Source organism: Parasteatoda tepidariorum, chromosome 10 (genome assembly GCF_982258835.1).
Source record: "Parasteatoda tepidariorum strain Cologne lab strain chromosome 10, Ptep-v5.0, whole genome shotgun sequence".
Taxonomy (NCBI): Eukaryota; Metazoa; Arthropoda; class Arachnida; order Araneae; family Theridiidae; genus Parasteatoda; species Parasteatoda tepidariorum.
Genome location: NC_141764.1, coordinates 89206043 through 89218470, shown reverse-complemented (window position 1 = coordinate 89218470; position 12428 = coordinate 89206043). Strand labels below are relative to the sequence as shown.

Below are 12428 nucleotides of genomic sequence, written 5' to 3'. Positions count from 1 at the left end.
TTTTACGTAAGTTAGCCTTTAGTTTTATATCAAAAAAATTAGTTAGCTTTAAATATGAGTGGCAACTCTGACCATGCCGTTGGTCACAAAATCTTGAAGCCTTAATTTCCGTGACCTTCCTGGCTCTGTTGAGGGAATGCTTTACTTTAAGTAGGATCACTTAGAATCAGATAATTTTATGTTTATTATTATGAAAATATTATTATAAATATTTAAATGAATTCAATTTTTATGAGATTATTATCATGAAAATAATTTTTTGCTTGTACTTCAGAAATTCTTTTTGAATTCATTTATTTTTAGTGCCTAATAAAAACACTTTAATTGACTTATAATTTTTAGGTTTGCCATTCGCCATGCATCCAAATCTCAAACATTTTATTGGGTTGTTATTGTCCTTGTATTTTTAAATACTGTATGTGTAGCTGTAGAACATTATAACCAACCTGAATGGCTGGATGATTTTTTATGTAAGTAATTGTCTCAATAACCACCAAATTATTACTTTTGCTATCAAACATATGTGTGCATATCTACATTATCTAAATTTGTTTATCTTCCTTCTTCAGACTATGCAGAATATGTATTTTTGGGACTCTTCATTTCTGAAATGCTTTTGAAAGTTTACGCCCTTGGAGCACGCATTTATTTTGAATCTGCCTTTAATCGTTTTGACTGTGTTGTAAGTTTTTGATTATATTTTAAATTATTCAAAGCAATACCCATTTTGCATTTTCAGTTTTTATTTTTAATTTTTTTTACTTGTATTAAATAAATTGTTAAAGGTAACTTTAGAATCCTTAGAATATTTTTTAATTTGTTTAAAAGTCACCGCAAGGTTTAAGTTTATGATACTTGAAAAATTTCCTTTTCTGAAAAATTCTATTTTACTGTTAGCTCTATTATTGTATAAGCTTTTTTTTAATTCAAACTGTTTATGTATATATATATATATATATATATATATATATATTTACAAATATGGATCAAACATGGAAAAATATCTTTTTAAATTAGCAGAAGAACAAAAAAGACTATGAAAAAAATTTTCACTAATTTAAAATTTTTTAAATTAAAAAAAAGGTAAAGACAAGATATAATCTTGTCATCAGCTCGCGCGATTATATCTGAAATATTTATATTTCTTTTTTACATGTTTTCTCAATATTTTTAATTTATTTTATGAGATCTACAGCTTATACGCAATAAATAAAACTTATTATTATTGTTTTTAGTAATTTTTTTTCATTTATCTCTCTTTTTACTTTTTGCCTTTTTTATGTTATGTTACATATATATACTGAAGTAAGCAATAACTTATTTCATTAAGGTTTAAATTTTAAATTTCTAAACGAATTAATTTTTTGCTATATTTTTTTAATCTTCCTATAAGTTAGCCTTGAGTTATATCTGAAACAGAAGCATTTTGTTTAGCTGACGCTGCCCAGAAAGATTTTTTTTTTTTAAATTTATTTTGTCTAGCTTTTATAATCTTGGTCTATTACATTAAAATATTTTTTTGGTACTTATAACTTATTTTGAAATGGTTTCATTTTTAGCTATCATATTTTCATTGTTAATTCTAAGTTATCATATGAATGTTGAATACGTACATATGAATTATTTTTCATACGTTATTATCCTTAACTATTATTTTTCTAAATCTCAATATTTTGCCCTAATGTGTTGATTTTTTTTAAAAATCTTGTTCTACTTTTTGTATGAAAGCTAAAGTGTTTCTTTTATTTAAAATTTTATTGAAATTAAAAGTTTTTTTTTAACTATTTTTATTCAACATTTTAAATTCCTCCACTGCATGCATTACTAAAAAAAAATCAGTTCAAAGCAAGTCACCACACATTATGTCACCAAATGTTAAATTAATTTATAATTTACAGTTAATGAAAAAAATTAAATTGTAGTAGATTTATAACATAAAAAGTAACTTCTTATCTCTTTTTTTCTTTTCTTTTTTTTTTAGCCTACAAAAACTTCATCAGTCTTTTTAAAATTAATTTTTTAGTTTTCATCAAAAGAAAAAATTTTAATAAATTTTGTAATATTTTACTCCTGTATATAGAAAACATTCGAGTATATTATATACAAAAATTAACATGTTTCACTTATTATTCATCTATGAAGCTTAATTTATTATTATTTTATTTGATATTGTACTTTTAATGTATTAATTGAATAGTATTCATATAAAGCACTGCATATTCTGTTTTGCTTCCAAATAGTCATTCTCCTTAAAAATGTTACAATCTTGAATTTGTAAAGTTCATACTCAATTCTATTTCACGTAAATTTAAATGTTTCACATTAAAGTTTTTTCATTCTGATTCAGGTAATTTCTGGTAGTATATTTGAAGTTGTATGGTCCAGTGTGAGAGGAGGCTCATTTGGTCTTTCTGTTCTTCGAGCGTTACGATTGCTCAGGATATTTAAAGTTACAAAGTAAGCTATTTTTCTCTTTTTTTTTCTCATGCTCTAAACAAATAGTACTTAAGTTTATATTTATCTTTTCCAAAGGTTATGTTAAAAGTCTCCTGTATCGAAATGTAGATATATTTCAGATTTATCCTTGTAATAAATATATTCTAAATGAAAAGAACTTTTTTTTTTCTTTTTCATGACCAATCAAAATTAAATGTAATGCTTGGTAGTTGCTACATAAAAAAGTAATGATAAAATAAGTGTATATATTAGAGACTGGCTCCGCGTGAGGTCCGGCTCATTTACCGAAAAAAGGTTTCGGGCTAGCTCAGATTCAAAATAAAACTTTTACTTTTAATTTACAACCATCTTCTGTTCAGGACTTTTACTCTGTGAGGCTAGCACTAATTGTCAAAAGACTTTTATTTAGCACAATATTTTGATTCTTATTTTTTAATTTTTGTTTCAGTTAGTTCAGTTTTTTCTTCGCTTTCTCTTTCACAGGTTAGTGATAGAAAGTTTTTAATTTTCTAATTTCTTTGTGTTTAGAGCCAAGTAATGAATTGACGAAATTTTGCCTTTTTCCACTGTATATCTTGGACTCCATGTAATCTTATTTATCTCCGGCTCGGATTAAATTTCTTTGGACTCAATCAGGCTCGGACCTCCAAAAACAATCCCGCTCCCCTCTCTAGTGTATATATAAGATTGTGACATCGAGAAAAGGTTGAAAACTCTGGGTTTTTTCCCTGTATTTGTCATATGCTAATTGTTTTTAAGATTTATTCCTTGTTTTTTTAATTTATTTTCTTTTAATTAATCCCACTCCATCATTTTCATTGTGCCCTTATTTGATTCCCTAAAAGAGTTTATCATCTCATGTATTTGGATTTTACTACCCTAAGATGCCATGTTTAGCCTTCCTTTCTCATTATTTTTCCTCTTTTAGTCAACTCAAATATAGTTTCTATCATCCTTTAATTTTGTTAAGAGTGAGTACATATTAATTAATATAAGTTAAGTAAAAATATTGTATATGCATATTGAATATCGAAATCTGAAAAAGTCATCTATTCTAAATCTTAAAGTCATGGTTTGGTTAAAATTATGAAGCCTATTAGCAGAACTCAAACTTAACTGAGAATGTCTGTTTGAGACCATTGAAATCCAAGCCATGAAATGAAACAATAAGGAATTATTCCTGAAATCGTTGTCCCATCATGCCTAATAGAAGGTAAAAGGATGGTGTGCAAGTTTGGTCTGCAAAACTGGGGAGAAATTTTATTTCTTTTCTGTTATGGCTTATGTCAGAGGAGAAAAGTTATGCTTTTCCAGGCTTCTGATGCTACCAATTTCTAAGCAGAAGGAAAATAAATAAAAGGAAAAGATAGTTCATATGTTGTCATCATTGCCAAATAGGGTATACTTTCTTAGATAAAAAGTAAAATTTTCTTAGTTACTTCCCCTGCTTATCAAGTTATACAAACATCTTAAATTATTTCAACTGCTGTGTATGAAGGATGATAATTTTCATTTTAAGCAAAATATTTACTCAAATTTCCTCTTTATTCAAATTTCCCCATTTAAATTTACATTACAAACTGAATACTTATATTTATGCTTATCACAATATTTTTTTAAATAGTCTGTGAAGCTGCTAAACCTGTTGTCCACAGAGAAGGAGACAGAGGTGCTAAGCCAAATTTAGCCTGTGACAGTAGCACCTAACTTCGGCCTGTTACTGTCATAAGTTACTTGTGCACTTTAACAAATTTATTTTATTTAAAATCAAAAGTTTGTCTACTTTAAAAATCAAAGTGATTTTTTATAAATTTGATATATTTATCTCATTAAAAATTGTTTTATTTTCTTTTAAAAGTTATGTTAACTTATTTGTCTTATGTTTTCAGGTATTGGTCATCCCTTCGTAATTTAGTGATTTCATTGCTCAATAGTATGAGATCCATCATTAGTTTGTTGTTTCTACTCTTCCTTTTTATACTAATATTTGCTCTTCTTGGAATGCAGTTATTTGGAGGAGCGTAAGTGTTACTTTTTCTACTATTTATAATATATTTTGAAGTGTTTTAAACTATTAACACATATATAAGGATAGTGTTATTATGGAGGAAGACATAAGACTAAGAAGCAGTATGAAGTGTTTGTAAAAATGGGTAAAAGCATTTTGCTGTTTTATTCCTTTAAACAAACATCTTCATTAGTGAGAAAGACTTCCATTTGGCATCTGCGCGAACATGGTCTCCAAGTTTTGTATACACTGGATCCTTGCATGCAAGAAAAAAGGTAAAACTTCTTGCCTTCCCAGGCAAGCCACTATATATATATATATATATATATATATATATATATATATATATATATATATATATATATATATATATATATATATATATATATATATATACATATATATATATATATATATATATATATATATATATATATATATATATATATATATATATATATATATATATATATATTATTTATTGCAAATACAAAGATAAAATAAGAGTCTTACACTTTAACAGAGTAATTCAGTTGATGCAAACAATTATGCTGATAAAGAAACATCCCTTATTAGTGCTTAGTGCTGACATATCCCAACAAAAATCATATGGCTTTAAAAAAAACTTTTTATTTTTTCTGTCGGAGTAATTCAATTGGTAAAAACCAATGTGCTAATAAAGAAAAATACCTTATTAGTGCTGACATATTTGTATACCAAGAAAAATCATGTGACTTTTAAATATTACATAAATAAAATTCAAATATTACATAAGCAACTAGCAGGGGAAAGGAATCTGTTGTTAGCTTATTTTTTTATACAAGAGGAGAAGGGCAATGAACAATGCTTACATAAGAAATTTTTTTACGTAACTTTCAAAACTTTTCATAAAACACAAAAAAATAATAAAATTTAGGGAAACATTATGCTTGAAATGATAGGACAAAAAATTCTAGGAATGTCAGACATCAAAAGTTTTAAACACTGAAGAAAAACAAAAGCTATGCCTAAAAAAAATAATCTTCTTAAAATTTTATTATATGAATTGATTTTTTTTTTCAAAGTTACATTATTTATTTAAATTTAATCCTAAATTTAGATCTCTACAGCAAAAGTCAAACAGAAAAAGGAGAGGAAGTTTGGATTTCTTACTTAAGGATGAGAGAGGAATTGTGATTTGCTTATTTTGCTGACAAGGGGGGGGGGAGGAAGAGTCCAAAATTGCCAAAAACATACTTACGTAATGATTTGAATAGCCTCATAGATATATAGCTGATATATAAGGGTATATGTAACAAATATCTGTATATAAAGGGTCTATAATAGATCTTATATGTACAATAGATATTATTGAATTTAATTTTAAAAGAATTTACAAAAAAACATTTGTATCTTTATAGCTTCAATTTTCCTGAAGGTACTCCACCTGCAAACTTCAATACTTTTCCTATTGCCTTGATTACAGTATTTCAGGTAAATTGATTTTTTTTTCGACATTTTTGTGATATGTTTTGCACACCCTCTACTTTTTATCTTTTATTCTCTTGTAGAATTTTTATTGCATTTGATAAGATATAAAAAGTGTTGAATTAATATGATGCACTCACATTCATAATAACATTGTGTATATTTTGTGCATAAATTGTTTATTATATTGTTGACTTACGAAGTTCGCGAAATTTTTTATTTTGTGAAATAATTAGGTTTCATATCTTTTGAAAAAAAAAGGATTTGATTTTTAAAAGAAATTATCTCACTAAAATAGCTCATTAAAATAAATGTCTCTTTTGTTTGTTTGTTTGTTTTTTTTGTCACTAAAATTTATAGTGTTATGCAAAACATGGTTTTTTACCCTTTCTCTTCAGCAAAAAATAACTACTTTAGGAGCTATTCAGATCCTTTCTTCTTTTTTCATGTTTTCTTAAATTTTTTGCATTAACTTAATTATTTTTTTTAATCTAGTTAAACTGACTATTTCTTCTCTTATGCAGATACTTACTGGAGAGGATTGGAATGAAGTTATGTATAAAGGTATTGAATCGCAAGGGGGTATAAAGAAAGGTGGAATGGTGTATAGTTTATATTTTATTATTTTGGTGCTCTTTGGGAACTGTATCCTTTCATTCTGTTGAATTACTTACACTGTTTTAAAACTGTTTATTTTTAATCCTTATACCAGTTGCATTTCTGTAAGGTGATGAAAAATTTAATGATAAAAATATTAAATTTTTTCTAGTTATTTTAAATTCTACAACATTTTCCAAGCTTTGTTGTGAAAAATTTCTTTATTGTCAAAATTAGTTGTATTTCATAAACTTTGCTTTGTTCTTAATCTGTTGCACTTGCAATTGAAATCCTATTTATTAAGTACAGTAAACTCTTTGTGTCAGAAAGAAGAAAAAAATGAATATGTTTTGGATAATGCAGCAAAATTTTTTCAAGCATTTTTGTGAAAATTTATTTTTTATTTATTTATTTTTTTGGGTACTAAGCATACTTTGCTTGAGCCTTTGTTTTGTTTTCATCCAATTGCACTTGTAATTAAAATTATATTATAAAGTATCGTAAAATGTATGTTTTCTTCAGTTAGTCATAATTTGATTCTATTTCAAAACATGTATACCTAAGGAAATTTTTAAAAAAAGATTTTATGTGTTTTTGTGATTCGATAATTATGGTTCTGCATTTTGTTCTTCACAGATTCTATCCCGTAATATTTTGCCCTTGTAAGATTTTTGTCATACTATGATTTATTCAGTTGAGATTAGTTTGTAGGATGATAAAATTAATCTGTTTCTACCATTTAAACAAGACAATTAAGCATAGATCTAAATGTAAAATTATAACAGTCGAAAGTGCTGCAATTTTTTAATTTTTTTAACAAGCACCTCATTTATTGGCTTTGGAATTGTAACTGATTCACTTATTTAAAGAATGATTGTAACATTTTTTTAAATTAATAAATTTGTTTGTTTTTCCTTCATTCTTTAATAAGACACTCTTTTGAATGTATTCTTGGCCATCGCTGTTGATAACTTAGCAAATGCGCAAGAATTAACTGCGGCTGAAGCAGAAGAGGCTGAAGAAGATAAAGAAGTATGTTCTATTTTTTTTTAAATATATTTTATCCTATGTGTCTCAAAAAGAATCACTTTAATATTTTTATACTGGTTAAATAAATCAAGTATTTTCTTTTTCGTTAAAAAGTTCTAGAAGGTTGTAAAAGAATTCTCCTTCTACTCTTGTTTTGACTTCGAAATACTAATTGCTAATTTTCAGCTAAATGGTTTTATTCTCTTTAAATTTATTATTCAGTTTTTTTCATAGCAAATCGCATATGCATGCTTGCAAATTTGTTGTCATGTTTCTCATTTTTGTTTTATATTCACTCTCATTATGTGTTGTTATAGCGAGCTAAAGAAGAATTAGATAAGGAACTAAAAGATCTGCAAATGGGAAATGACCCTCCTCAGGTTAATATTTGCCCACCTTCTCCAATGAATAATGCAGAGAAAGGAAAAAATTTTAATCTGTAAGCTTGCATTTTTATTTTTTTTAAAAAATAGTTTTAGAACGAAATTGCATGTTATTGAAATTTTTATATTACATTTTCATTACAATCATTGTATATTTCATATCATTGTATATTTCATATCATTATAGATTTAATGATTTTTTTTTACTCATTAATAATTGTAAAACAAATTAGTATTTTACTGTTTATCTGACTATTTTTGATTAAATTTTACTTAAGAAAATGATAAATTGAATTGACCTATATTATGCATTCATTTTTAAATCTTGGTTTTTTTATTTTAGCGAGAAAGGTAGCAACGAAGACATTGAAAAATCTAATCCACCTACAAAGCAAAATCTTGATGGTATGTTTTCACCATTTTTTTTTTTATTTCTTTTTTTTATAAAAAAATTATTTTTTAATCAACTTATGAGACTTAAAATCTTGCGTTTTCAGAAGTTTTAATTTTTATTGTGTGTTTTTTTTTTTTTTTTTACTCGTTTGTTAATATTTTATCCTTTTTGTTAGATGATGAGCCAGATGAGCCGATAAAAGTTCCCAAGCCAATTTTGCCCTATTCTTCCATGTTCATTCTTTCATCAACTAATCCGTAAGTATATCAAGTTAGAATATTTTTGATTTTTGTTTGCTTTATAAAGAGCGTTAGCAAATTGTTTATTTTGAATTACTTTAAAAAGAACTCAGAAAATGTGTATTTTCTATGCATTATTGTTGAATGATGAGAAAAATTAAATTCAGGTGAACTGAAGCTTTAAACTACAAACAGCTTTACAAAAGTTCCCCTTTGTTTTTAAATTTAAGAATAAATATATGTAAAAAATTTAGGTAAATCGATATAAAAGATTAATTATTATATTCTTACTTGACTTGGACAAAATAGTGAGTTTATGCAATACTAAAATTTATCAGTAATTTTTTCTTAATATTAAACTTTAATTACAAAGAAAAAATATATCTTTTTCAATATTGAATGATGCATTTTCTTTTCTTTACAAATTTTCAACATAATTACATCAAATTTAAATTCTCTTGCAATTTATTAAACTAATATGCTTGTTATTAATGTAGCTGAATATTTTGTGTCATTATGTGCATGTTGAATAATTTCTACCATTCCTAGAGATAACTAATACTTTCACATATTCTCACTTTTTAGTATTAAAATTTTGAGCTTTTGAATAAAAATGACCAAAAGCTTATATATATTAAACTTAATATTCTATTAAAAACTACTGTATAGTAAATTACGATTAAAAAATATAATCTTTTGTTTAAAACATGCTCTTAAAAAATTTAAATTTTCGAAAAGTTGTTCATTAAAATTTCATGAAAGTTGCACTCTATTATTATACTCTAATATAATAATTATTTATCTAATTTAAGCCAAAAGTGGCATGAGTTTAAGACTTAGACATTAATCATGTACTTAAAAAATCACCTAAATTGTATATTTTTCAAAATTTCATTTATTTTCTCGCTTGTGGTCTAAAATATTTAGATAATACGCATCAATTTTGATCTAGGACATGTTGCATATTAAGTCTTTCGAATTTAGTTCTAATTTTTCTTTTTCCCATGAATTTATTATATCAGTTAATATACTTAATGAATAATGATAATTTCTGAAATTTATTCATAATGTATCCTGTAACTGTTTAATAAAATTATTATTGATGGTGCGAATTAGATAAGTAACGTTATTTATGTATTAAATTTAAATGGATGGGTTGCATAATTGGATGTGTCTCTGGATATAGTCATGATTAAAAATAGGTAAATGATTGAAATGTCATGATAAAACAAATTAAGGCCGAAATATATAAAAGAGTAAATAAATTAAATTAAGGGGAATGTGGTCGTTAATGAAAGTGTTAGTACAATGCTAATGTGGGATAACAATAACCCAATAGGTTCAAAGGGTCACAAAATGTGAGGTTTGAACAAATTGGATAAATTGGCATCACCGAATTTGAATAAGGGTGAAACTGAAGTAATTAAATATTAATGATAAATACGATAAATGACATGCTATATCCAAACATAAATATATCATTCAATGCAATTTTTGTGATGTTTCCAAAGAGAGAAAGTAAATGCCCATAACAATAAAAAAAGGTGATAGCTCTTAGCTATAAAGGTAAAGCTAAAAAGACAGTCACACAAAACTTTCTGTTCAACTAAACATTTATTTTTGTAAAACATTATTTTTAAAAACTACTTATTTTGATTATTTCAAAAAAACAATGTATATCTTCCAACACATTTTTGTGGCACAAGAAATATCTATTAACATAGAAATGGGTGACAAGAGAATTAAAACAAAGAAGGCGTCATAGATAAAAGTAAGATATAAAAGAACGAGTAAATTAACCGTTAAAGTAAATATGGAAAGAAAGCTTGAATTCGAGAGGGTTTTTAATGTTAAAGAAAATTAAGGTACAGAATGCTGATTTTTAATTTTACAGAAAATGAGTATGGATTTAATTTAAAATGAAAGTTAAGAAAAAAATGTAAAAAGAAATCCCTCGATATGGACCGAAGGCTCGAGAAAAAAGGTAACCTGCCCGAAGGCTCGAGAAAAAGAGAATGTATTAAAAAAAGACTTACAGAAATTCCTTAACTGGGGTAGACCAGAAAAATTATGGCCAATTAAATTTAAAGAGGCGGAGAGTTTGCAATTTAAAGGAAAGAGATTGGTTAGTTAGCCCCCCTGAAATTAAAAGAAGAAAAAGAAAGGCATGAATAGAGGGGTTGGTTGACTTTCCCCACAGGAAGTGGGATGACCGCAATGACCATGAGAAAAGTCCACAAGAAAGTTAAAATTGCTAAATTGAAAAAAAGGAATAACGTTTAAAGAGAAATTAAAGGCTTAGGTAAAATTAGAAATTAAATTGTCACATTACATTAAGTGTATATGTGACATATCCCAATATTGCTTTATTAATAATTATATAAAACTATTCAATTTCCCTTCTTTTTTTTTCAGGATCCGTCAAGTAGCTCATTATATAGTAAATCTTCATTATTTTGATTTATTCATCATGATCATCATCACACTCAGTAGTATAGCTCTAGCGGCAGAAGATCCAGTGGAAGAAAACTCTCCTAGTAATGCAATATTAAATTACTTTGATTATGCTTTTACTGGATTTTTTGCGATAGAAATGGTTTTAAAGGTAAGTAATTATTATATTATAGTAAATGGTTGTTGTTTTTACTATTTCATTTATGTTCAGCTGCAGAAATTAATCTCTGTGATTATAAATTTTTGTAACAAATGTCATTACAAAAAAGAAATCGATACTATCAGGTAAATTTTTTATAGTACCCGCAAAAAAAAATTTATTTATAGTTTTATTGATCTTGTCAAAAAAAAAAAATTTTTATTGCTCTGTACCTACAATGATGTACTCATTAAGTAATGTAACAAATGATTATATTACTATGCGCCTAAATTTAATTTATGTTTGATATAAATGTATTGCATGTTCACTCAAATTACATTAATTTATAATTTTACAGTTGTTAGCAATGATGTTTCTTTGAAATCAAAAACTGGTTTTTGATGTGACATGTCAAAAACCTTAGTCAAGTTTATAAAACTTAAGTGTTCGCTAATAATTATCTGATCACCCGCAAAAAGTTTTGAGGGAAAATAAGGCAGCCAGAGGAAAATTCTTAGCCTAAAAGAATTCTTACAAAATTTTTTATTGTTAAGAAAACATGTGTCAACTCTTGTATTTATTAGTATGAATTCCTTAAGTTTATGAATGGGACCTTAAATTTGAGTTAATAAATTATTACTGTTCAAATATATTATTCAAAAATATTCAAATATCCAAATTGACAATTGGATAATATGCAATGTACAGTTTTTTATTTATAATTTCGAACCAAAATAACCAAAATTTCGTTTTTGACAGTAATTTTCAAAACAAAAAGAGTGTTTAATGTCCAAATAATTGAAGAACATAATTGATTCATCACTTGTAATTCTATATGCATGTTTATTTATAAATACTTCTATAGCTTTATAATAGCTATAATTATCCTAACACCGAAATTTTGGGTTTTTAACATGACTTAAAACCGTCAACTGTCAAAAACTTGCCAATCCTGGTTGTAGGTAATATTAACCTTTTTACTGTGAACCCTATACTTAGAGCAAAAAAAAAAGCAGTTATTCAGTGTCGAAACCGTGCTTGAGGGAAAAGTTTTTGTGCCAATTTGTCCTAATAGTGAATCGTCTAATATAAATGTTTTGAAAAAGTCTGTTAAACACGAAATATGCTTTATAAGCCAACCAACTTGTGCAAATAGATTTCATAGGTTAAATTTCTAAATAATAAGCAACTAAAATAATAAAAGCAAAATAAGTATGATAATCTTACATTGATTAAATTCTTTTAATCTTATGACTCCTTA

At 26.0% G+C, this 12428-nt stretch overlaps 1 protein-coding gene across 1 annotated transcript in view; it reads left to right on the top strand.

The window, feature by feature from the left end:
- LOC107438207 (voltage-dependent calcium channel type A subunit alpha-1) overlaps nucleotides 1-12428 on the top strand; it is a 668849-nt gene that overhangs the window by 563917 nt on the left and 92504 nt on the right. Inside the window, exons 15-25 of the mRNA XM_087153325.1 lie at nucleotides 343-470; nucleotides 570-682; nucleotides 2348-2457; nucleotides 4347-4478; nucleotides 5866-5938; nucleotides 6457-6577; nucleotides 7461-7561; nucleotides 7876-7997; nucleotides 8285-8346; nucleotides 8511-8592; nucleotides 10990-11179. Coding sequence (XP_087009451.1) covers nucleotides 343-470; nucleotides 570-682; nucleotides 2348-2457; nucleotides 4347-4478; nucleotides 5866-5938; nucleotides 6457-6577; nucleotides 7461-7561; nucleotides 7876-7997; nucleotides 8285-8346; nucleotides 8511-8592; nucleotides 10990-11179 — 1234 coding nt within the window. The remainder of the gene's footprint in view (nucleotides 1-342; nucleotides 471-569; nucleotides 683-2347; nucleotides 2458-4346; nucleotides 4479-5865; nucleotides 5939-6456; nucleotides 6578-7460; nucleotides 7562-7875; nucleotides 7998-8284; nucleotides 8347-8510; nucleotides 8593-10989; nucleotides 11180-12428) is intronic.